At 39.2% G+C, this 26,818-nt stretch overlaps 1 protein-coding gene across 1 annotated transcript in view; it reads right to left on the bottom strand.

The window, feature by feature from the left end:
* Positions 1 to 26,818, bottom strand: part of fat2 (FAT atypical cadherin 2) — a 168,419-nt gene that overhangs the window by 83,042 nt on the left and 58,559 nt on the right. Inside the window, exons 7-12 of the mRNA XM_088344531.1 lie at positions 15,525 to 15,664; positions 13,444 to 13,506; positions 11,478 to 11,690; positions 9,811 to 10,021; positions 3,245 to 7,306; positions 1,191 to 1,390 (exon numbers count right to left, since the gene is read on the bottom strand). Of these exons, the coding sequence (XP_088200657.1) occupies positions 1,191 to 1,390; positions 3,245 to 7,306; positions 9,811 to 10,021; positions 11,478 to 11,690; positions 13,444 to 13,506; positions 15,525 to 15,664 (4,889 nt within the window). The remainder of the gene's footprint in view (positions 1 to 1,190; positions 1,391 to 3,244; positions 7,307 to 9,810; positions 10,022 to 11,477; positions 11,691 to 13,443; positions 13,507 to 15,524; positions 15,665 to 26,818) is intronic.

Genomic DNA, 26,818 nt, shown 5'->3' on the forward strand with positions numbered 1-26,818 from the left:
CTTATATTCTACAGCTTATGATTGATGCCAACCGCATACTATAATGTTGTCGTCCTTTCCTGCTGCCTGGCTGGTGGCGAAGCAAGGGAGAAAGATGAACTTGAATGAGTCAGCGGCCACCACTTGCACCTGAGTCATTGCAACATCTGACTGAGATGAGAAGATATTGAAGTCTTGGACTTCTTTCACCATTTTAGTTACTTACATTTATTGTTGCTGTTTACCATATTTTGTCTATCGGTATGGCACCTAAGTGGTTAGCACATCTCCTAAACAGTTCTGAGGGGTTCGTGGCAGGTTGATTTGTGTGGATGACAGTGTGAATGGTTGTATGTTTCTTTGTGCCCTGTGGCTGGCCGGAAACCACTTCACGGTGTCCCCTGCCCAATTCCCAAAGATGGCTTAGATGGGCTCCAGCAACTCCGCGACCTTAGTGAGGAAAAGCGGTGTAGATAATAGATGGATGATGCCCTGCAACATCAATTGAATCCTGTTCATCTTGGAAGGGGAATTACTTCGTATGCAGTGCTTTCTCAGTGTTTCTTTATTTCCTCATGTTGTTTTTTTTTTAGGTTTTCCCTTGGCCTTAGGCAGTTTTTGTAATTTTGGCCTATAGGGCTATACAAATAAATGTGACATGACTTGGTAGAAGAATAAAGACATTGTGATATTCTCTTGTTCCATCTCTAATACAGACCATACTGGCCAGTAATCTTGTTACCCTGTGGTATGATGTTGTTAGCCAATAAGGTTGGACAAAATGTCACTAGTTTTTCTCAATACAGACATAAGCAATCATCTGCACAGGTAAATAATGTATAGAATGATATAATTCAAATATACATTATCTTGCCTCATTATGAGGCCAAGATTTTTGAGAAAATATAATGAAAGTAGTCGTTTTGTACAATGATAAGAGATATCTTTGACGTTACAGTTCAAAGTGAGTGCAGTTGTTTACAAGGAGAGTCTAGTAAACTGAGAATATTTAACCGTAGTATTTTCGAAATTGAACACATAAGAGTACCACATATTTTTATTGCATATGACACCACATATTGATCATGAACTTCCAGTTGTAGGTGATATTTACATTGTGTCTCTTTGCCACAACATGATACAAAATTGTATTTGATCCTCCAACCCTATGTGGAAAAACAGATGATAAAAAAGAAAGATATTTACTGTACCTGTTGGCATTGCGGCGTGTTGTCATTTTCATCTATCACACCCACGTGCACAGTGACGGGCGTCTGGAACTTTCCGTCTGTAGCTGTGATTGTAAGCACATATGCCGCGGTGGCCTCACGGTCGAGGGGCTCTTTGGCGATCAGACCCCATTCACCCTCGTCACGATGGATCACAGCAAAATGGCCAAGAGGGTCCCCATCTGTGGCCCCGACAATAGAACAAAATTAAGAACACATCAACATCCAGAACTTTTCAAAAGTTATTGTGTATTACTATCGTTCACATTGAATATTCTCAAAGAGAGGCATTTTCACTAACTATAGGAAGGTTTGTATTGCCCTATAGGCAATTGCGGTTCTTATAAATAACTTACTGTGTTTAAAATATAGCACGAGACTCAAAACGTGTGTACAATCAAGAATTGTTCTTCATGAATAGTTAGTGTTTATTTCTGCTTTGAGAAAAAAAAAAGGAAAATGATCCGCGCACCCTGCATCTCTTCTGTTTTCGCGAGCTTGATGTAAGCAATTACTGACATTTCTGAAAGTTTTTGTATGATGTATAAACAACTCTATTTCGTAATAGTTCGGATAGATGTAATGTTTATGCACTTTTTTCCATGAACATATTGGCACATGATTTGATTGCATTGTATTGCATTGTTGCAGTTTTTACCATCCGGAGAAAGAAATTAAAGCTTCTATAACATGTCCTCCGTGGTCATAGTCCTTCTTTGTGGGTTTAGCTTGGTTTGATGTCCATGACAGTACAAGGCTATTTTATATTTTTTACAGTTCAGTTTCTTCAACAGCAACAAACAAATTCCCAAGAATTAAACAATGTTATTCAAGTAGCATCAAGTTGAAGTGGGTTGTGAAGGGATTATATTGCACCTTGCATTTTTTTTTGCTCTTAAAAGGATTAATGAATGAAAGTATCAAAAACACACTGTGTTTTAGATTAATTATTTTGAAGTTGTTTGTTGTTTATACTTAATAGTTTTGATTTCATTAGTAAATCATGTATTGATTATAATATGTATCTAATAATAAGTAAATATTAAAAATGTAAGGTCGAAAAAATATGTATAATAAATTGTCACCACTTATTAAGTGTTGGCATGTTAGGCTTGGAGGAGTTTAACTTGCCTGGAAAGAGATTCTGGTGCTGTAAAAAGCAACATTTTTCTATTAATTGATTCATCAGGTTACGGTATTAAACTGGATCTGGTCAACCTATGAAACATTTTAAAAAAAGATAGAAGGTAAAATTGATTGATGTTGTACGGATTTGGAGGGCGTAATTGAAACTCATCAGCTCATTAAGCTCGAAGGTAACATATTTTCAAAAAGTCTGTTTTGACAGCGATCTACCTTATGGCATGGCGGACTCTCTGTGGGCAGGCGGTGGGGGAATACAAAGGATTTGCATTAATGTTTGTTGTTGTTGTCGAGTGCGGGGGACGCTGTTGGTATTCATGTCAGGGCTCAGCTTTTGTGATTCATGGAAGCCTAACAAAAATTCCATTGAGGAAGCGATTAATAGGGATTTTCAAATGGCCAAATCAGTCGCACAGAAAGTCAATACATCGTCAGTGGGTAGAGAAGATGACAAAAAAATGAAAAGCCACCTGTTGGACATTGCATTAGATTGTTTTGAAATGGAATCCTACTAAGAGATTAAAAAGACTAGGTGTATTGGAGTCTTTCAGATCAATATAAATTGAACAAAATATATGAATATATCCACTTAGAAGGAATAGGTGTTTACTGATGACAGGTATTTATATCAATGCCTAGACCGGCCTTTTTTAAGATGTCGGTACTCTAAATAATCGCTGGCCATCTAACGATCAGCAACCTGCAATTAAAGAAATGGTAAATTACCATCCATTATTTCATCATTTTTGAAGGGGTTTTACTGTAAACCCACTTTAATTATGCTAAAAGTAAACATTTATTTGTTGTAAATTTGATGCTAAAAATCAACAACAAACCCTGTATGAATTCAAAATAACTGAACATAAGAAATTTTGACAAAAACCAACACACACCTGTGATGTAGCATGTCACCAGACGGTTCTCGAGCGACACGTCGGCGTCGGTGGTCGTCATGGAAACAATGACCTCACCAGGCCGACTGTTCTCTGCCACGGTGCCATGAAAGGTGTCTTCCGAGAATGTAGGAGGGCTGTCGTTTTCATCGGTCACTGTCACCTCCACCAGGACACTTGAGGATAACTTGGCATCGCCCCCATGGTCGGTGGCCAGCACGTAGAAGCGGTGCAGTCTGGAAGCCTCGCAGTCAGCTCCACGCACTGTTACGATCCAGCCGGTATCGCCGTCGATGGAGAACAAGTTGGTGACGTTGGTATCGTCATCGATTAGTGACTCAAGACTGTAGGTGACCAGACCATTGCTGTCTGTGTCTGGGTCATTGGCTGTCACTTGGATCACAGTGGATCCAGCAGGCATGTTCTCCGCCAGGTAGGCCCTGTACGGATTGGCGTCAAACACAGGTTGGTTGTCGTTGACGTCCCGCACCTGGATACTGACAGATACTATTGAGGCCACTTCAGTGCCGTTATGGTTGCCCTGAGCCAGCACATCAATGCGGTACCACTTTGTCTTCTCGTGGTCAACAGACTTCTCCAATAACAATGTCCCACTTTCTTGATCCAAGCTGAAGACTTTGTCCCTGTTGCTTTCCACCATATTGCCATCAACCAAGCTGTAAATGAGCGGCATGTTTGATTCAGCTTTCACCAAACCAATCTCAGTGCCAACGGGCGTGTTCTCGGCAGTTGAAAAGGTGTACAGAGGTTCAATGAATTTAGGCAGTTGAGTTTCAGGGGGAAGGACTTTAACGCGTACAGGTACAGTGGAGTTGTAAAAGGGGAAGCTGCCGTCACGAGCCTTCACTTTAAAGTTGAATATCCTATTTTCCATGCTAAGTAGACTCTCCTTAACACTTACAACACCAGTGAATGGGTTTATTTCAATTACATCCTCTGTGGCCTTCTCCGCCTCATCTACAGTGTAGGTAATGTCTGCGTTTTTACCGTCATCTGCATCATATGCCATAATTTGGATGATAGGGGATCCTTTGTTGACAGTTGACTGAATGGTAACGTGATACTCTGATGCTTTAAATTGTGGGATGTTGTCATTGTCATCCGCTAAGATGATCTTGACTGTGCAAAAGGCCACTTTACCTCCACCGTCTTTTGCCATCACTTTAATGGCAATCACCTTCTGGTCAGGGTCTTCTCTATCCAGCGGTTGTGAGGTTCTGATCTGCCCTTCAGCGTCAATATCAAACTTCTCATCTGCCAGATTGTTTATGATGGTGTACTCCACGCTGCCGTAGGGCCCGTCATCCGGGTCAATTGCAGCCAGCCTTATCACTTGAGTACCTGCTTCTGCATTTTCATTGACTTCTGCTTCATATGTGCTTTGTCGAAAAAATGGGCTGTACCTGTTGCTGTTGATCATGTCGATATTGACAGGTGCGCTTTTCTGAAAAACGCCATCCGAAACTGCCACTGTCAGATTGTAGTACGGATCCAGGTTTCTCTTGCAAATATTTGTAAAGGAGATGATCCCAGATGTTTCATTGATGTGGAAGTAACGGTCTTCGTTACCCGAGAGGATTTGGTATTTGAGGCGGTTGGCGTCTATGACGTCCGGATCATTAGCCTGAATCTTGATGACAATGTGGCCACACTTCGCTGACTCATCTAGCGAGGTCTGAAAATGTGAGCTGAAGAAGTCTGGGGGATTGTCGTTGACATCTGTAACATTTACCAATACGACAGCATCACCACTCAAGGCGATGCTTCCATTGTCAACCACTTGAATTTTTAACTCAAAGCGATCCTTACTTTCATGGTCCAGCACTTGCTTTAGGAAAATTAATCCACTCTGGTGGTCTATGCCAAAGAAATCTGTTTCATTTTCCTCTGTTGTCAAAATGTGAAATGTCAGATCTTTGTTCCTGCCAGAGTCCAAATCTGTGGCAGACAGCTGTATAACTGGAGAGCCAATTGGAAGCCCCTCTGCGATGCTGGTGGTGTATTTTTGCTGGGAGAAAAAGGGAGCATTGTCATTTACATCTTCTACCTCCACTTCGATAGATGCCTCAGAGAAGGACCCGCTCACGGAATCTGTGGCTCGCACGGTCAGCACGTAGAGAGTTTTGCTCTCATAGTCCAACGGGGTGGTGACTGTCAGTGCACCTGTCTTGAAGTCAATATGAAAGTGCTTGGAGGCGTTTTCCTCCACAAGATTGTAAATCAGGCGATAGCCTTCAGGATTCCTGGCTTGCACATGCAAGATGGTTGTGAAGGGTGGAACATTTTCAGGGACTTTTAGAGGGTATAAGGATGTTTGGAAAACTGGGTTCGTCCGGTTCCTCACTTGAATACTGAGTTGTGCTCTAGTCGCGTGACTAGGATTGCCCTGATCCATCGCCTGAATCGTGAGGACATATTTGCTCAGGGTGTTGAAATCAAGAGGCCTCATGAAAGAAATATCACCGATATCTGGATCAATCCTGAAGTAGTCATAATCCTCTTTCAAGGAGTAGACAATTGATCCGTTCTCACCCAAGTCTTTGTCTCTGGCGGTGGCTTGATACAGGACATCTCCTGGTTCTGTGTCTTCAGATATTGTTATTGAAAAAGGCAGGTTGAGGAACTGAGGTGGGTTATCATTTACGTCGTCTATGAAGACTTTGACCATGGCAGTGGCTGTCCTTGGTGGACTTCTTATGTCTTGTAGCATCACCACTACTTCATAGGTGTCTGTGTCCTCGCGGTCAAACGTCAAGCCTGTTGTCTCCATAACACCGGAAGACTGGGAGATTGCAAACCTCCCCATAGGGTTCAAGAGGACAAAAACCAAAGGCTCATTTAGATAGCACCCTATTGGTTTGAGGGCAGCCAATGTTTTTACGCCGTTCAGGTTCTCTAAAACACTCACTGAATATAGTTTTTGCTCAAAGCTTAGACCGCTCTCCGTTACGTTGGTTACATTCACTTTCACAGTGGCAGAGTCGTGGTGAAGACCATCTGAAGCGCTTACAACTAGCTGATAGAATGGATTAAACTTTAGCACGTTGTCCACAGTGAGGACCCCAGTTGCAGGATGAATGGAAAAGACCCCATGCACATTTCCTTTTGAAATACTGTATGTGACTGTGGAGTCTGCATCACGAGCCTCCACTCTTGTCACCTCTGCACCCAAGATAGGCGGGGAGATAACGGATGCTTCGTAGGCAGCGGACATAAACTGTGGCGAGCAGTCATTCACATCAAGAATATGCACAGTGACTTTGCCAGGCTGGTTTGAGTACAACAACGGTTTCCCCGAATCCCTTGCCTGCACTCTGAAGTGATACTCAGCCTTGCTTTCGAAGTCTAGTGGTGCTGCTAGGAAGACTGCACCGGTGCTAGTGTCGATTTTAAACACTTTTCTAGCCTCGTGTTCCAAAATTTCGTATACAAGCAGCGCGTTTGCATCTCGGTCTGCGTCTGTGGCCTGGATGACCAAAGGAATGTTTTCTTCGGACATCACCAGGGTATCTATGTGAGCGGCCTCACTGATTTTACCAACATATTCCTTTTGTCCAAAAATAGGAGTGTTATCATTCTCATCCATCACATAGATGTAAACTGCTCTCCTGGAAACGGCCCCATAGCTAGAGGTTGCTGAAACGTTGAGTGTGTAGGATGAAATTGTCTCAAAATCAAGATGCTTTCTGGTTGTGATCATGCCGGTGTATCGGTCAATGTGAAACGTTCCGTTTGGATTTCCATTTTCGATCGTGTAGTATAATGCGGTTGGGCTATAGGCAAATATAGTAATAACAGGTGTCCCCAAACTGCTCAGCTCGCTGATCTCGGCAAGATATTCGACGTCAAGGAAGACAGGTGGCGTGTGATCAGAGATACGGACATGTATGTGAACGGAGCAGATGTCGCTGCGCTGAGGGAAGCCCTGGTCAGTGGCTTTCACAGACAGGTGGAAGGGGTCCTGCTGCTGAAGGTCCAAAGGCTTGGACACACTGATAGAGCCCAGCACTTCATCAATGAAAAAAATGTTGTTGATATTTCCTATTAGGAGAAAGGAAATCATCATTGTTTGATTTTTTTGTTACATCAATAAATCGTAGTCTAACTTTAAATGCAGCAAATATTATGTTTCTTGGAGCCAAGACTATAGCGCTACTGTTTGTAGGTAAAATGAGTACACATATTGTGCAGTGAGGTTATGTTTTTTGATTGAATAGAAGAGGACAGATTTCAAACAAACATTATTTTGTAATTATTATCCCTTTTGGGCTAAATCTGGAAGACTCTTAGCAAGAATGGGAGAATAATAGCATATTGTTACTAGACAATTGAACTGATTCACACTGTATTGATGTAGAATCATAAATCAAGTGATCGTAAATCGATTTATTATGTTTCCTGCTTCTCATGAATCCTCGCTCTGATGTTTTTATCTCACAAAAAATGTGTGAACAATAACACAAAAGCTTTGTCAAGAAACACAAACATAAATCACACCTTCTTTTATTGTGCTATGGGATCAGAGGCAAATCCTTGCCGAAAGCTTCGAGGTATTTGTTCCATTCCATTCTGCGCGGGTCACAAATGAAACAATAAAATAGCTTTGGAGAGCTGGCCTGAGCCCAGGAAGTCCCAAACATAAAATTTTCACCGGGGGAGGAAATTGAGAAGCACTCTACAGCTCTCTCGGGGTGTCATCATGGCGTCCTTGAGCAGTTTGCTCCACTGGAGCTCTTAACTAGCTGACTTTCGACCACAAAGGGAGTAAAGGGCGAGCATATGTCGGCGGTTCTTAGTCTTGAGACTATATAGAGTGTAACTTTGACTTAATAGTTTAATATGTCCCATAACTCAACCTAGTACTCCGCCAAATTACTTTTTTACCTGTTTAATTTAATTGAAAAGCCATTAATTATTTACTGAAGGACTTTTTGCTAGTTGCTTTTTAGGAAAGAATAGTTTTAAAATGATCAAATATAATGAAATATGATTTAAAGAAATTGTGTATAGTAAATTACTAAAACAATTTATTTGGCTCATCAATGAGCTAAAAGAGCCAAGGTAATTGAATTCCGATTACAAAAGTTTAAAAAAATATTGGTATATCACACCCATAGAAAATGTTCCTACAATTTAATTCTCGTCTCTAGTAATTTTCTTCAAGACAGGCCATAACATAACCTAAATTAACAAATAAAGTTATTCTTATGGGAATCCCTAGTTTTTCAAGGGGTTCATAACTCATTTTCCTATATTTTTTTTGTGGTGTTTTACTTTTTTTCCCGCATGTTTTTATAATCTATCTATCTATCTACTTTGGTCATATACCTCAAGAGGGGTGACCGACAGCAAGACAACACATACAATAACAAATAATAATAATAATAATAAAAGGGAAAAAAAATAGCAAAAAAACACGCACAAAATTTTTTGGACCATGGCCAACTCAATTGCCCAAACACCCAAACAAGTAAGGCACCTCGGCACCCAAGTTGGTCATGCTTTTGTCCCTCCAGATGAAACGGGACACCAGAAAGCGGCCATGTCACTCGGGTCAGGGTGACACAACACACTCTTTTGTTCAACAGAGGGGCCCGACAGCTTTCACTGGTTTACCCCTGCCGCATCATACGGGTGCCCACCCCATCCTTAAGAACGCGTCCACAATCCCACTATCCTTTCAAAACACCTCTCTACTCCTTTCTATCACTAACAAGAGCTCTAGCTTCCATTATATTTAGACCTCTTTCCGGCAGTGCACTCATAACACCATTCATCCACGTCAATCGCGGCCTTCCTCTTGGTCTCCTTCCAGTGATTTCTGCTCTGTAGATCCTCTTCAACATTTGCTCCTCATCCATCCTCTCCATGTGTCCAAACCAACCGAGTACTTTCTTATCAACACGCTTGCTCAGTTCCACGACTACTCCAGTTCTGTCTCTCACAATTTCATTTCGCAATCTATCCAATCTTGTCACTCCTAACATAATCCTCAAACTCTTCATCTCAAAAAGATTCAATTTCCTTTTTAAATCTGCGTTCAGGCTCCAAGTCTCTGCATTATACACACAGTCGACACAATCACACTCTCATACAGTCCCCTCTTAACATCCATACTCATAGTCTTGTTGTTCATCACTCTCCTCAGAGCACCCAAAACCTTGCTTCCTTGATTCACCGCCCACTCCATTCCACCAACTGTAGCCACATCACAACCCAAGTACCTAAAGCTTTCAACTTCTTCCAGCACCTGTCCAAGCAACCTGATTTCTAACGTCATGCCCACTCCATCACGTGAACACTTCATCACCTTACTCTTCCCAACATTCACACATAACTTACGCCTATCACATACTCTTCCAAACTCCGTTGCCAACCTTCTCAATGTTTCCTCAGAATCAGCCACAAGCGCTGTGTCTTCTGCAAACAACAACTGACTTACCTGCCACACTGTTTCACTGTTATCCATCATCTTTACACCTCTGCAAAATACTCTTGCATTGTTTACTCATATTTTTGAACCAAAAAAGCCTCTTGAGTCTCACCTGAATGCAACGAGTAGGCAATATCAGCATTGCTGCCTGCATCACCATCAAGCGCTTTGACTTGCACTACTTTGGAGCCTGCAGGCAAAACGTTGGACACCACAGCCTCGTAACGTGTGATGAAAAATGCAGGCGCATGGTCGTTGCAGTCTTCCACATGTACCATCACCTTGGCAAAATTCCTTTTGACTGGGATCTCCTGGTCACGTACCTAACACACAGTGGCCAAGTGAGAACACGTTATGTGTGATGTATGTTGGCAAAGGTGTCACAAGATTATGGAATGTCAAATATTAGGGAAGCATCTTTAAATACCAATGATAAATACAGTGTATACGAGTGATGTGCAGTGTGGTTTGTGTCTGGTCAGACACAGTCAGATTTACAAATAAATGATCCTATATCCAGGGTTGCGTAGGGTTACTTTAACTTGATTACTTCCAATTACTTTTGGATTACTCCAATACCAAATATGCTAATACAAGACAAAAGAAAATAAATATGAATGAAATTACTAAATTTTGTGCAGGCTTTGGGAGTAACGGAATACATGGAACGGCAAAAATGATGTTGGCAAGCTGTTTGGATTTATTTTCATTTTGTTTCTGTCGCATTTTATGTTAGTTTTGCCGGAGATCAAAGAGATCAAAGCCAGGAGAGAAAGCTTACCACGTGTTGTGAGTCATAATTTTAAAGTAATTGAAAGTAATCAAGTTAAAGTAACCCTACCCAACCCTGCCTATATCTTATTATTCATCATTTAATTGGCAGTACAAAAAAGCAATCTATAAACTGTAGCATAGAAACATATGTTTTAGTGTCCTACCATAACTGATAAATGAAATCAACGGGCTGCTACTTTAAAAAAAAAAGATCCTCGACAACACTACCACTTTACGTGTTGGACTACCGCTTTTCTCCCCTTAAAAATCCTACCAATTAAAAGAAAATTGTAACAATTTTTCAAATTAAAACAACAAAATAAATACTTCAATCAAATTTAATATTTTGTCTACAGCTTCTTTATTTTGCAAAGTATTTGTGCGTGAACAGACCGCTCCCCAATCACATTAGATTTTGGTTTTGGTAAATGTTTGCCACTTCCACTTCTAAACAAACACAGGTTGTTTGTTTTTCTAATATTCTGGTGACAGATTGTGTTTTACTCGTAAAAATAGAGTGCACAATAAAATCTAATGCTTTTTAAAATATAGTTTGCATTGCTGTAAATCCATCAATGGAAGGGTAATCTGCCATGATGAAAAAAAAGTCCATGCAATGAGATAAAAAATACTGTAGGGTTTGATTTGCTCTTAGCTTGCCAATACAATCACTAATTCTATTGTTTGGGGCTTAAGTACGCGTCAAATCAGAATCCTTTGTCTCACTATTGGTGCGCTTTATGGTCCAAAAACGTGATGATTAATAACTTTTTCAGCCTGATAGACATGACATTACGACTTTGGCCTGTTTTACTGCTGCTTCCACATCCTCTCTGCTTCCACATTTGAAGACATTGTGTGTCGTTTCATCAAAGTGAACTTGTTATGATTGAGGGGTATATACAGAAAATACATTGACCTCACTCAACCCAAATCAAAATCTAAGAACTATCTGGTAAGATGACTCTAACAGAGCAACGCATTTACACACAGTGTGAGCATTACCGTGATAATAAGTGTGTGCAGCGGGATGGTTTCATAGTCCAGTTTGTCTGTGGTGGCTAGGACGCCGCTCTTGGGGTCCAGGTGGAAGAGTTTGTAGCTGTTAGGGTGCAGGCTACTGTGAATGGAGAAGACCAGCTTGCTGTTGGCGTCTGCATCATTGGCCGCGACATGCAAGATGTCCTTCCACGGTGGCGTGTCTTCAGGGACTCTAACCTGACAGTTACCAGGAAGTGAGAAAAACAATATTGGTAATTCAAAACCAGGTCTGTATGACATAACTTTGGCCAGCATCAACATTTATTTAACCAGTTTTCTTGTGCTTTTTTTCAGATTTTGACCTGTTTCCACTTCTGATAGACATGCAGGTTCAATAAAACAAGGACTAATAGGCTGAGGGACAGTTTTTTCCTCAGGGCCATCGCCCCCTTAAACAAGCGTGCACGACTATGAAATATAAATATATATTGCCAGTCACATTTTATAGAGTTTTGGGGAAATTTTGTTGCTGCTAAAAGATTTTGCATTATTTTTCACTGCACTATTATTGCGCACTAGCTTGTAAAAAAATTACTGATTTATCGCTTTTTTATCTTTTAAGTCTTTATGTTTATCTTGCTTATCCTGGTGTGCTATGTCTGATTTTGTTGTAAACAATGTTCACTACGTTGTTATTAATGACCGAAAAGTTTATTCTGTTCTATTCTATTCTATTCTATTCTATTCTATTCTATTCTATTCTATTCTATTCTATGTTGACTGATATTCAAATTCCCTATTCTCCTAAACACAATTCTAAAACAAAATATGAATGAATTATTGACAATTTGTTAACTTAACCTCAGATGACCTCAAAATCTGACTCAACTATAATTTTTCTTATGAATGATTGCTAACATGCTAAGAACTGGTACCTAACTTAAAGCCCAATATATTTATGATAGTAGGCCTAAATCAGGGGGTCAAAGTCAAACAGATGGAAGGTCAAAATTAAAGAATTAAGCTACAAACCTAGGGCCGGAATGATACAATGTTGCACTTTTTTAAATGATGCATGAAGTGTAGTGAACCTAATTGAAACTAGTGAAAAGCTAACACATAGATTCCAACAGGAACAATAGGCATTTGTATTTGATATGAAAATCCACATTTCATGAAATATAAATAAGGAAAGCAGTATTATTTACTCACCATCTGAAGCCTATATTTTATATTTGAGAAACGTGGGCCAAAATACCTTATATAATTTTCTATCATTCACTAAACCACCATTAAACAATGGCAATGAGAAGTAACATACATAGATAGACGACTGGAGATAATAGATCACGCCCGCACAGGTGCTGTTCATTTGAGGCGGTAAGCACAGAAAAAAAAGCCGCCACGCATGACAGGAATTTACCCTGCAAGATAGGTGATTAAGGCTAATGAATTGCGGCCACAACCATGCATTTCATTTTTTGGTGGGCTAGATCTGTACGCCCCTTTGACAAAAGTGCTTCTGCAGGTCTCCGTTTACAACAATATGATATTGGAAACAACTGATTGTGACTGCACAAGTGCTGTTTATTTTAAGCAGAAAGTCAAAAAGAGCACCCATGCCCGTCAAAAGTACGCTCTGCCGATCCTGCTTGTAGCAATATCAGGGATAATGCATCGTACCTGCACGAGAGCAGTTCACATTTTGGTCGACTGAACAACAAAAAAAAAGATCGCCAGCCCTGCCAAAAATGTTACACTTTTTCACTTCACGTTGTTTTTGTTTTGATGGTCATTTTTTGTTTTTTAAAAGTGAATATATTCTCTTACCTCTGGTTTAAATTGCCCTTCATTCAATACATTTGATAAATGAGGTTTGTCTTGATTTTGATTGTGGCTTGTGAATAGGGTGGGATGGTGGGTCCTAAACCAATGGCCCAGGTGTTAATCCCCTCCTGTACTAAAAGCAAACTCAAAAGCAGTTACATACCTCATAGAGTGTCTTGAGGAAGAAAGGTCGATGCTCATTTATGTCCAGGACGCGGATATAGGCCTATGGTCAGCAAAAAAAAAGGAAATAAATGAAAAAAAAGTAATGATAAAAACATAGAAACAAAGTAAATAAACACTGTAAATAAATGACATTCAGTGTGGAGGAGATGAAACAAAATCACAGAGGTGGCTGTGTGTTTGTTATCACGCCAACTCAGCAGCGGTGCAAATCAAACACACAGAATTGCATCAGCCTTTTTTTAATCTTCCACATTCGCTATGTGAGAGAGCATTCAGTCATAAAAGTGTGAATTGAATAGAGACAAAAAAGTTTCAAGATTAACACTAGGTTTTGTTCTATGGGCCACTAATGTCTACTGATAACACAGTGCAGGCATCACAGCAGATAAATGGGTAGCTTGTGTGACCTGAGGTGCAGAGGTCCAGGGTTTAATTCCAGCTGCTGGTCTTGTTATGCGGAATTGGCATGTTCTTCCTGTGCGGGTTCCCTTTCGGGCACTCTGGCTCATTTTCGGTCCCACCCAACAATAATAGTGGTAAAATAATACACACTGTCCTTTTAAGAACCCAAATCCACCTGGTTAAATCACATCCGGTCGGTGGATGATGACATTGAGGTTGCTCAGGACTGAGCTGGTCATGCGTTAGCTGTTTTATGAGACAGAGGCGGAATTTGTCAATAACCGAAGCTAGAGTAATATTGATATTCAAGTAATGGTCACCCCCAGAGATGGACAAAAACAGGTTTTTATTGACTCTTAACTGACATTTTACAAGCACAACATGTTGCGTATCTACCAGTGGGGGCACATACTATAGTCAAGACCATGGTTGGGTAGAGTTACTTTAAATTGATTACTTTCAATTACTTTTGGATTACTCCAATACCAAATATGCTAATAAAAGACAAAAGAAACTAAATATGAATAAAATTATGACTCACAACACGTGGTAAGCTTTCTCTCCTGGCTTTGATCTCTTTGATCTCCGGCAAAACTAACATAAAATGCGACAGAAACAAAATGAAAATAAATCCAAACAGCTTGCTAACATCATTTTTGCCATAAAAAGTGAAAATGTAGTAACTTTATTCATGTTTAGTTTCTTTTGTCTTTTATTAGCATATTTGGTATTGGAGTAATCCAAAAGTAATTGAAAGTAATCAAGTTAAAGTAACCCTACCCAACCCTGGTCATGACCAGTACAAGCCGTGGATCCAAATGTGTAATGTTCCACACAATGCTTTGTTAAGGGATCGGGGAAGTCAGGGCGAGAGGAAAAAGACAGCAATCCGGTGATCGCTGGGCAGGAGGAGCAACAAGTCGGGTAGACACAGAAAACAGAACCAGGATACGGGTAGCAGGGACAGGAGAACAGAAATTGGATCGGGGATTGATACAGGAAACAAGTCGGGATCAAAACGTTGCACTGAGGTTCGCAGAAGGACCGACCAGGAGTGAACGAAGATGACGTGTTTAAATAGAAGCAGGACTAATTAGGGAGTGAGTGGCAGCTTGGGCTGAAAGAGTGGGCGCAGATGACGGCAATTGGCAAATCATGACAGAACCCCCGCCCTCAATGCACGGCACTAGAAGTCCCAAAAGAAAAAAAAAATCGGTACTCCTCAGACCGGACCGATGCCCCGGAGGAAGGCGGCCCAGCATCCGCTTCCGGAAGCGTGGCAGGAGCTGGACGTACATTTGTGGGCAACCTCCAGAATGGTCAGAAAAATTAAACTTTCGTGTAAAACTCTACAGTCTATTCTTGTTCGAAGAACTTTACTTGCCAATAAACTGAAGATCTCCTGCACCGGTGTGTACCACTCCCTTTAAAGTGGCTGTCCATCCTTTTCTATTTTCTTAGGATTTCGGTTTTACTCATGGACCGCTCTTCCAGTATAAAAGTAATTGTCAGTCATTTTCACTTTACACTTGATTTCGTAATAAAAACCTTGAAGGAACCAGTCATCTCTTTGATCTTATTTTGACTGAACTACCATCTCATAATCCGGACATAAAAATAAAATTGAGAGGAAGAAAAGCCCTTCTCCTTCACTACCTGCACCGTGGCGCTGTGGTGGCCATCAGAGACCTGCACCGTTAGGTTGTAGTTGGAGCAGCGGGCGGCGTCCAGTGGGCGGGCAATTGAGATGGTGCCGGAGTTTCTCTGGATGTCAAAGTCCTCATCTTCATCACCACCTGATAGAAGAAAAACATACTTTATCACTGTTAGCCACTTTTTCTGTAACCTATTGATGAATGTGCTACATGACCCAGTGGAAGCGATGAATTATGTTTTCGTGTTCTGGATCCTGCTTATCTAGGCATTATTTCTCGTATTCAGAAATGACAACTTGCTGTTCAAGTTATGACTGCTACACACGAGGATTAGGTTCAATCGAGCTCTGGACAGGGGGAAAGATTATCCATGCCAATGGGACAATCATTAATTTAAGTGTTGCATTGATTTTTTTACTTTTTGTCATTAAAAATGATCACTGGAACAAACGTTTTTCCCAGGACAAGTATGCCATTTACACTGCAACCAAGTTATAATACTGCCTTCTCTGGGGAACACAATACATTTATTTTAATATACTAGTTATTTGATTATAAGCGAATTCTTCAAAATAAAATGATATACAGTTTAGCACACATTTATGATACCAATAAGTGAACTTTTTTTGACTACAATGGTTTTTTTAATGCAAAAAGTTGGCAGTTCTATACAACACGCTACAGTGGGCATTTGCACGTCACACTGGGTATTTGTATATTGTATTCTTTTTGCATTATTATTGTATTGATCTCAGCTCAGGGACGCTGCTGGAAATGTGAATTTCCCTCCGGGATGAATAAAGTATCTATCTATCTATCTATCTATCTATCTATCTATCTATCTATCTATCTATCTATCAGTTCTATCTTGTATTGTAATACTAGGACTTGATTCTGCTCCCACAGCAATGAATAGCCTTGAACAACATAGTATCATAGATAACTCCATAATTTCTTAAGTACATGGTATTGGTTGTCATAAAGTACTACACTCTGCAAAGTGATTCACTAGGCGATACTTAATATCAAGGACTTTCTCTGCATAAAAATTGAGTTTTTTTAGATGTACACACTCTGGTCAATTGGTAACTCTTTGTGATACATGTTTTTAATACGTTGGTCATTAATTCATTACACATTTTTATGTGGTAAAAGTCTTGAAAATATTTTTTTATTAGAGAGGCATTAATTTTATGTTGTTAAAATGTCAAAGAGCAGTCGCTTAGTTATAAAGGTTTCATCATGAAAAAAATGAATTTAATCATGTTACTTATGTGGGAGGAAGTTAGCATGAGATGTCCGGTGTAAGCAAAAAAATAGTAACTTCCACAAAATGTTGTTGATTTTGCATATTTATTATCAATGACGTGCGGTGACATTCAAGTTTTGTGACGCACAGTCAGATTTACAAATACATAAGCCTACGTCTTGTTAGATTATTACTAAAGGTCACTGCATTTACATTATCATAATTATATGACTTTGGTTATTTAAATCATCACATTATTAATCTGGTTGTAGTCAAAATTTTCATGATTATTTTTGTATTTGTGTGAAGAATTTAGCAATGGGTTGTATCTGGAAATTTGTTAGAACACTCAAGTCCCTATAAATGCCTATTACTGCATGCGGTTAAAGATAAGGTAAATTTGGTAAACTTCCACTAATAAACCATGCTCATGTCTTATAAAATACTGGCTCGGGAGTTTACCGATGATTTTTTTGTACAAGCCAAACATATGTTCTGTCTTTTTTGTTGCATTTGTTTTATTTATGATTTGTCATACTGTGTGATATGCGTAAGTTATGTCTGAATGTTGGGAAGAGTAAGGTGATGAAGTGTTCTCGTGATAGAGTGGGCATGGCGTTGGAAATAAGGTTGCATGGTCAGGTGCTGGAAGAAGTTGAAAGCTGTAGGTACTTGGGTTGTAATGTGACCATAGATGGTTGAATGGAGTGCAAGTTATTGCACTGAGTGAATCAAGGAAGCAAGGTTTTGGGTGCTCTGAGGAGAGTGATGAGCAACACGAGTATGAGTATGGATGTTAAGAGGCGATTGTATGAGAGTGTGATTTTGCCGATTGTGTAGTATGGTGCAGAGACTTGGAGCCTGAACGCAGATTGGAGAAGGAAATTAAATGTTTTTGAGATTAATTGTTTGAGGAGTATGTTAAGAGTGACAAGATTGGATAGATTGAGAAATTAAATTGTGAGAGACAGAACTGGAGTAGTAGTGGAACTGTGCAAGCGTGTGGATAAGAAGGTACTCGGTTGGTTTGGACACATGGAGAGTATGGATGAGAAGTAAATGTTGAAGAGGATCTACAGAGCAGAATTAAATGGAAGGAGACCAAGAGGAAGGCCGCGAATGATGTGGATGGATATTGTTATGAGTGAACTGCAGGAAAAAGGTCTGAATATAGTGGAAGCTATTGCTCTTGTTGGTGATAGGAATGAGTGGAGAGGTGTTGTAAAAGGATAGTGGGATTTTTAGACGCGTCCTAAGGGATGGGCAGGGCACCTATATGATGCGGCAGGGGTAAACCAATGAAAGCTGTAGAGCCCTGCTGTTGAACAGAGGAGTGTGTTGTGTCACCCTGACGCAAGTGACATGGCCGCTTCCTTGTGTCGGGTTTCATCTGGAGAGACGAAAGCATGACCAACTTGGGTGCCGAGGTGTTTAACTTGTTTTTGGGTGTTTGGGCATTTGGTTTCGCCATGGTCTAAATATTTTTGTGTGTGTTTTTTGCCACATTTTCCCTTTTTTTCCCTTTGTTTTTGTATGTGTTTGTCTTGCTGTCGGTCACCCCTCTTGAGGGATATTACCAGGGTAGATAAATAGATAGATGATCGTCATACTTTATTTGTTTTATTATAATAAAGGACCTTAACGGAACTTCTCTGCTCCAGCTTCAGCATTTTCACCAACACGAAAGTAGTTAGGGGACTGCACGTCACTGATTGTTATTAAGTAGATTCAATTAATAGATATTTGTGTTTACCCTCAAGTATTACTGTAGGACAACTATTTTTGTAGCATTTACGAAATGATGACCAATAGGAAAAAAATGAAATATGATGCAAGCAAGCTGTAACCTCTGTATTGAATTTTTGTTTGCAAATGCGGTGAGTGAGGGAACACCTTTATTGTGTTATCGGTCCAATATGTAACTGTGTGATGAAGCATTTGTGGTTGTTTTTTTCCAGGGGTTGCAATTTAAATCTGATTATTATCTGAAGATGTATTTGCATGTTTTACATATTGGACCATTGGAAATCATTTTTCCGAATGAGTTTCTTTCTTCTCGACCTAAACACACACAACCACACACATTCATACCTGTTTCCCTTAACTCCATCTAATAAACCAGGTAACTTATGGTCTCTGTAATTAATTCTGATTAATTGTACCAATTGACTTCCTGTTGGCAGTTCATCAGGGCGCCTTTTGCCCTCGTGAAGTCAGGCTAATGCTAAATGCTAATGCTTCAGTGCTTTGTAAAAGCGCCAAGGTGGAACACGGCTCCTTTGTGCAGCCGAGATTGAAAAAGAAAAAAAAACATCATGTTGTGCTGCAACAAAAGGGAGCCTTTGTGCCGAATTCCATTCATCATCCCTTTTTTCCCTTTCACCATTCTTCTTCATATTTATGTGGGCCAGGGTCACAAATGAAAGATGTGGCAGTAAAGACGACCACTCTCACCCAACCATTCATCAAGCGTACTTATTATTGACATAAAGTTTCATGATGCTGTCAAATGTGACCAAATGGTAAAGTCAGGGCTAATAGACATGAACACAGATGGAAATATGCTACATTGTAAAATACAAACACATGAAATATATATTTAGATAGAGAGCAATAGGTACAGTGTTTTACTGTCATTTTAATTACCGGTAAGTATTTTAGAGGTCCATAAAATGTAAATATACTAGAATTAAAATAAAGAATTGTTTGTCACATTAGAAGTACTGCACAGTATGAATATATACACAGTTCATATATACATATAATAAGGTTACACAATACCCTTTTCCTCCTACCGATATCTTTTAAAATCCTGAATCGAGATAAATAAATTTAGGAGAAAAAAACATAAGCACACACACACAATCTTTTTTTATTTGTCTGTATTTGATATCTATTACAATAATATTATCCAGCTTTAGCAAAGCTGTCCCCAAACGTGTCATGGTTCAGTCCCTGCAGTCCATCCCCTTCTCCAAGAAATGACAGCATTACCCCATCTACCAGTATACTTCCCAACTCCCCTGTCCAGGTGCTCTCAACCAGCCATTTAGTCAACTTTTACCATACATACCCTGGTCTCACACTTTAAGTTGCTTTGTCCAGGTGCTCTCAACCAGCCATTTAGTCAACTTTTACCATACATACCCTGGTCTCACACTTTAAGTTGCTGATTCATCCTTGAACCCAACTCAAAATATTCCCGACAAGTCTCGCTTTTCAAGACTTACTGGCCCTTCCATATCCCAAAACCCTCTTCATGGGCATTTTCCTCAAGATACTCCCACATTTTCTTTTGAGGACTTTTACCACCACACGAGAACCCTCTCAAATTTCCATCTCAGGCAATGTTCACTCTACTTTTCTACGGGTCTGAGCGTTCACACAAAGTCGGTGAGCAACGCTTGAAACAACAGTGAGCAACAGCAATCCCAAGTGTGGCAACTAAGTCATTATCAAACATGTCCAAAACTTGAAATCACGTTACATTTTGCTGAGTTTCCGGCAATGCAAAAAAAAATCACTTTTGAATGAATAGACTGATGTATTATTGCAAAGGTTGTAGGGCCTACAAAAGTAATTTGTTTTTACAACAATTCGTTCACAAGATTTCCATTTCTTTTTTTTCCTGGTATCTTTTGTTGCATAATACTAACATTTTGGGGGGCTTATCTAGTCAGTTGCACGATACACAACTGTATTTAATCACATTTTTTAGTGGAAGTACAATGTTGGCAACAAGATTTACTTGTTATAGTTGGAAATTATTTGAATGCAACGCAAACTTTTTCTTCTTTTTCCCTGTTTTTTTTTAATTCCCTTAAAAAATCTAATTGTGTTTTTTTTTTCCTAGCTGTTACTTTTTTCTTTTTTGTTCTCTATTTACTTTTTTTCCTTTGTTTCTTTCTTTTCTTTTTTTCTGGCTTTTTTCTGAATTTTTCCCTTTTTTCTGTCTTCCTTTTGTTTCTTTTTTTCTCAGCTTTTCACCACTTTTTATTTTGGTATTTTTTTTCTTTTTTGTTCTATTCCCCCTTCCTTTAAGTCATTTTGTGCATAATCTTACATAATATTTGGTCATATAGGGATGAAAGAAGTAAAAACAACCCGAAGAGCCGTTTAGGACCTGAAAGAGGTTCCTTTTAGTGAGCCGAGCCGAAGAAGCCGGACCTCAAAAAACTCTACTGACTTTACTCAACTTTGTTCTACTACGACCTTGACTTCAAAATACGGCATTTAGAACACAACGTCGGAGGAACACTTGTATTTTTACCTTCATGCACTGTAACTTTGATTTAATTTCTTAATTAGCAATTTTGAGCCCTGATTTTTGTGAGCTGGCAAGATTTTCTTGTGCGCGGAAAAGCTCTGGGCAGTGCGCAATTGCGCACACTCGCAGCTTAGAGGGAACAATGTGCTGGATAGATTTTCGTGTGCGCGGAAAAGCTCTGGGCAGTGTGCGATTGCGCACGCGCGCAGTTTAGAGGGAACATTGATCTCAGGCATCCCGTCCTCAGCAGTCTTAGTTCCACTCTCCCTTATTATTAGTGAATTCCGTTTTGTCAATTGATTATGTATAAATAATATTCAAAGAACTATGACATATGGGCATCGTTCTCCAGGTGTACAGTAAATACAAGTAATAGATTATGTTACATTTAGGACACAAATTAGTGGATTGTGCATGAAGCTGTCAGTTTACTCTGAGCTGTCAGTATGTCTGCAGGAATTTAAAAAAAATCTCTAAACAATAGAAAAACTCACTAACGTTCAGAGAGTCATACAATCGCAACAGCACTAGAAGCCTAATGAGCCATTCGCTCAATAACTGTTGTGTCACTTGTAATGGGTGAGTTCCCCAGATGGCTCGTGCATATTACGGATAAGTAGAGAGTAGGGAAGAGACACGACTGGCAGCAACGATATGAGAAAATTAGATAATCCTTTATCCTCATTCATTGCTGAGGTATTAGATTGAAAACTCTATCAAAAGATACAAACATTTTTTTTTTCCTTCAGGCCAAGCACCCTTACAAATTTTTAACCTTATTTGGCCCACCACTGAACGCTTCCCATTGTCACGATTGCCGATTAAACGCAGTTGCGGCAGCATAATTGGCGCCAACAGCCCGGACAGCTGATTGGTGGACACTCCCTTTTTAAACCCCCGGCTTCTTCTTGGAAGCTGTCAGATCGTTGCGAACTTTTGCACCTGCTCAGTTAGCCTTCTCGTCCGTTTTTGCTAAACCTTTTCCTGCCTGATCTTTGTTACTGACCTGTTTCTGGACCTGAATACACCCCGTTCTGCCGGCCTCCTGTTACCGACCTTGATTACGAATTTGATATCGCCTTTTGTCTCCAGTCCCGGTCAACGACTTGCTATTCCCGCCTTTCTCCATTTCTCCTCGTCCGACACGGAAGTGTCACTCCTGCCCCGCTCGCTCCTGTTTTCCGTCAGCCATCGGATCGTGCAAGCAAGTCTTACTCTCCCTTTTTTTTTCAAATAAAAACTGAGAAAACGAGCGCTATTGAGTCCTGTGTCTGTGACACCCATAGCTTCCAATGAGGGTGTGAATTCTGGTTGAAGATATTTTTGAGCATTCTTCGTCATAAAAAAAGCTCTAGTTCAGTTTGGTTTAAACGTTTCTGCATATGGACAACAAACCACAAATTGTCAAAAAATATATCGGGACATAAGATTTTGTATTGAGTGCACCTTTTTCCGAGTACAGGACATTACTGTAGTGCTTCTTGCCATCTCTACCAGTGAGAGGTCAACCAGCATGCACCCTGAAAAATAAATCAGGCTTTCTCTTTCTAGTTCGTGTGTAAACTGTATCTCCAGTGCGAGATACAGAGAAAGAAATTTGACATTTTTATTGTCTAATATCTCATTCAATATGGTTGGTGTAAAGTGTAAGAGGTTAGTCGTTTCTTTTGAAATGAAAAGTGGAACAAAAAAGTTTGATGCAGTTGATAAAGAGGTTGGATCGCTCATAGGGCCCGGTCACACAGCCGTTTGCGTCTGTATCGAGGCTGAAATAAGGCTGAACAAGCCAGTCTTATTTTGGAATAAGGTACTGTAGACTGATGAGTTTGAAAACTTTGATATACACTCTCAAACTAGTAAATACCAAGTTGGTTGCATACGAGTTTGGGGCCACAGTGAGCAAATCAGTCCTGCGTGTGTCAACCGAAGACCTGAGAAAGCAACCTAAGAAAAATGCTGAATTGCGCACACACGCAGCTCAGAGGGAAATATTGCGAGGAGGCATTTCTAACTTTGCCCTTATCTTCCTACAAGATTCAAGGATTAAATCCCATGTTTTTTGATGAGGATAGCTGGCAAATAGAAAAAAATGGAAACTAAAGATGGGTATTGTCATAAAACATAGCATTTTCCTTTCAAAATAAATAACAACTGTACTGTAAGGTAGGATTTTCTAGTCCTGTTAGTTTTTTTGCAGACGGAACAAGTGGAGCCATCTCAGGAAGCCTCCATTTGTCTCTATGAGATATCATGTGGGACTCAAAAAGTGATAAGAGAAGAGAGACCGAGATACAGTAAGAGACGCAGAGAAGAAAGAGAAAGATGCTTTTATCATATCAGTGGAAAAGCTGGAGAGGAAATATTTTGCTGACGCAACAACTTTGCGATGAGCTTCAGAGATCAGCTGCAATTTCATACAAGGCAATAACAGACGGCATTACGCATGAAGAGAGATGTTTATCTGAAATTCTGTTAAACAGATTGCAGAATCCAAAGAACGGTAGTATAGACCCTGAGAACAAGGATAAACAGGTTCAGAGAGAGCTTCCTCCTAAGGGCCATCACTGCCCTTAAAGAGCGAGTAATACTATGAAAACATATCAAGCAACTTATTTTGGGGTTTTTCTTTTTTGTTGCTACTAAGTGTTTTGTACAAAACTGTGAAAATATATATCATGTTTTTTTTTTTGCTGCTAAATTATATTGTATTTCTTTTCATTGCATTATTTTTACAAGAAACTATTCTTTTTCATTCAAGAACATAGCACTATTATCATAAATTAGGCCAGTCTAAGCACAATATTGTAAATATTTTTGTTTGCTTGTCTTTGGTCGTGATAGTCTTTAATCTTGTTTTCTTTTTAAAGTTTCAGTTACATCTGGAGTCCTTTGTCCAATCTCGTACAATATGTCACAATGTTGATATAAATGACAATAAAGACAATTCCACTCAAATCAGGGAATCAATTCAGAAAAATGGTTAAGAGGTTGAAAAGAATGTAATGACAAGAACAGTTTTTTTTTTTGTCCTCGAATTAAGCAAATAGTTCACCATTGCGATACTGAAACATGATCAACATTATTTTGAAAGGTCTCCTCTCACTCTGATTACAACAGAGGTCCATTAATACAAGGACTAACAGGCTCCAAGACAGAACTTCCCCTGGGCCATCACGCCCCTAGACAAGCACACAAGACAGTGAAAATTATATACCTTGCTTACATATTGAAAAAGTATCTTAAGTCTTTATTTTACTTTACTTTACATATTTATCCTGGAGTGCCATGTCCAATTTTGTTGTTATGGTCTTTATCAATGACCATAAGGACAACTTCTAATTCTGATGTAAATTGAGACAAGAATGTGGAAAGACAAATTACACATTATTTTTATGTTCAATAACAGTGTCTGAAATAACGTCTGCCCGGACGCCGGGGGCGTGCATCTTTTACGTCGGGCGTACAACTTACAAAACGTCTCCGCCTCCGTGGCGGACAAGAAAAAATTTCAAGAAAAAAACAAAGATTTTTTTTTTTTTTTTTCAAATCAAACGTTTGCTTTATTTCGATCTCGAAATCTTTTAGTTCGATTCGAACATTTCGGTTTGTTTAGCAATTTGCATACTCAGCAGCCAATCAGAAGCCTGTATCGAATAACTTCCTGCTTCCGGATTCTCCCGAGCGTTATAGGGTCGTGCATTTGCATATCATTTTCCAAAGTAGACGCACAGAGAACACAAGAAAAATGGATAAGTGGTTAGGAATCAAGCCAAAACCTCAGCCCCAGAAGAAAGATTCAAAATAAGCTAACTAAATGTATGGCGCTACAAAACGTAAGCGTACATTAAAAGCATCGTGGAAAGAGGAGTTCACGTGGCTTGTAGCAGATGACGCAACGCAAACATTGCATTAATGAAGATGAGTAAATACAGGTACATACTGATGGCCGATGGAAAACAGCGATGTCATATACATGCAATGCATGTTATAAGTAGATTTATAATAAACTTAGTTTTAAAGTGTTGTTTTGTTTTATCTTCTGATTATCAATCCGTAATACTTTGCAACAAGGTTTTTTTGTTGTTGAGAACGGGTTAATCTCGTATGTAGGGGGGCCACAATACAGATGAAATATCCTAAAAAACTTAATCAAGATGAAGAGTTTTTTTATCTCACCTAAATAATAAAGAATTGGAGACACTAGAACAAAGTTGTCAAGAGTCATGTGTTAAAAATGTATGAAACGCAGAAGAGAAAAGGCCATTTGCCCCTGGCTGCGGCGACCTGTTCCATGTTGATGGACGGAATGCGACTGATTTATCCTTACTGATAAAACAAAAAACCATAACACATTGCTGACAGCAAGACCTCTTTACGATTCATCACACTGACTCACTAAGCATTTAGTAAATCACGACATAACATAACACCCATCAATCACTCGAGAGCAAACCTGTGGTGAAGACGCCCACAAAAATTTGAGGTTCATTTTGGCCATGTTATAGACAAAATCGTTAAAGACAATTTTCTTCCCCTTGCTCAATTACAAATAAATCGAAAAGGAAAACGGAGAACATTTCAAACCTTGATCATTTTTAAGGAAGTAAAATAGGAAATGGCCAAGAATGGTTCGGGAAAGTTTATTTGTAAAGTTATGACCATTTTCAGGTTCTAATGAAATATTTAACAGAAGGAAAGAACAATATATAAAGCGAATTTTGAGATGTTTTATTTTTTTCCTGTTAGCATTTAGGTGCACGATTTTTAAGTGAAAAGTGGTTCTTATACAAAGGAAACCGCACAACAAACTGCTAATACTGCAATTATCTAGCAGAGGGACCATAACTAACCAATAAACAATCAACACTGTCAATACAAAATTGAGCATTGCTTGTTTTTTCTTCTTTTGATATGCATAGTTTTCATTGAACATGTGGATTAGGTAATTTGTTATAAACTAGCGAGTAAACTACGGATTCCTAGAATTTTTCTCTTTTTTTTCTTTGTTTCATGTTTTTTTGTTTTCTTGTTCTTGTTCTTTTTTTCTTTCTTTCTTTCTTTCTTTCTTTCTTTCTTTCTTTCTTTCTTTCTTTCTTTCTTTCTTTCTTTCTTTCTTTCTTTCTTTCTTTCTTTCTTCATTTCTTTCTTTCTTTCTTTTTTATAATTTATTTCTTCCTCTCTTTTATTCTTTTGTCTTCTTATTTTCTTCCTTTCCCCTTTTTCTTTTCTTTTATTTATGTTCTTCTATCCTTTTTTCATTTTTCATCTCCATTTTTTTCCTGTGTTTCTTTTACTTTTTTCTTTCCTTTTATATTCTTCCTACTTTGTTTCTCTTTTTCTTTTCTTCCATTTTTTTCTTCATATTTTCCTTACTAATTTTCACTTTCTTTTTTTCTTTCTTCGCAGAAGGAAGGACAAAAAAGCTAAGCGAAATGTTGCAATTTGGTCACTTTGAGTCTGCGTATTTTGTGTTCTTCCTTGTACTTTGTAGCAGCCATTTAGGTCAAGTCAAGTCAAGTCATGTTTATTTGTATAGCCCTTAATCACAAAGAGTCTCAAAGGGCTGCACAGGCCACAGATTATTGCAAACCACAGAGTATTATGACACCATCCCCTAATCTAAAACCTACATAAGGGCAAATACTACACAGATATTGTCAACATAAAATATAGGTTATTCATATGCTATACAATAGAAGTGTGTTTTAAACTTAGATTTAAACATTTCCACTGAGGTTGCCGATCAATTATCAGGGGGCAGAGCATTCCACAGCACCAG

Source organism: Urocampus carinirostris, chromosome 9, assembly GCF_059441175.1.
Source record: "Urocampus carinirostris isolate Australia breed hairy pipefish chromosome 9, RoL_Ucar_1.0, whole genome shotgun sequence".
Classification (NCBI taxonomy): Eukaryota; Metazoa; Chordata; class Actinopteri; order Syngnathiformes; family Syngnathidae; genus Urocampus; species Urocampus carinirostris.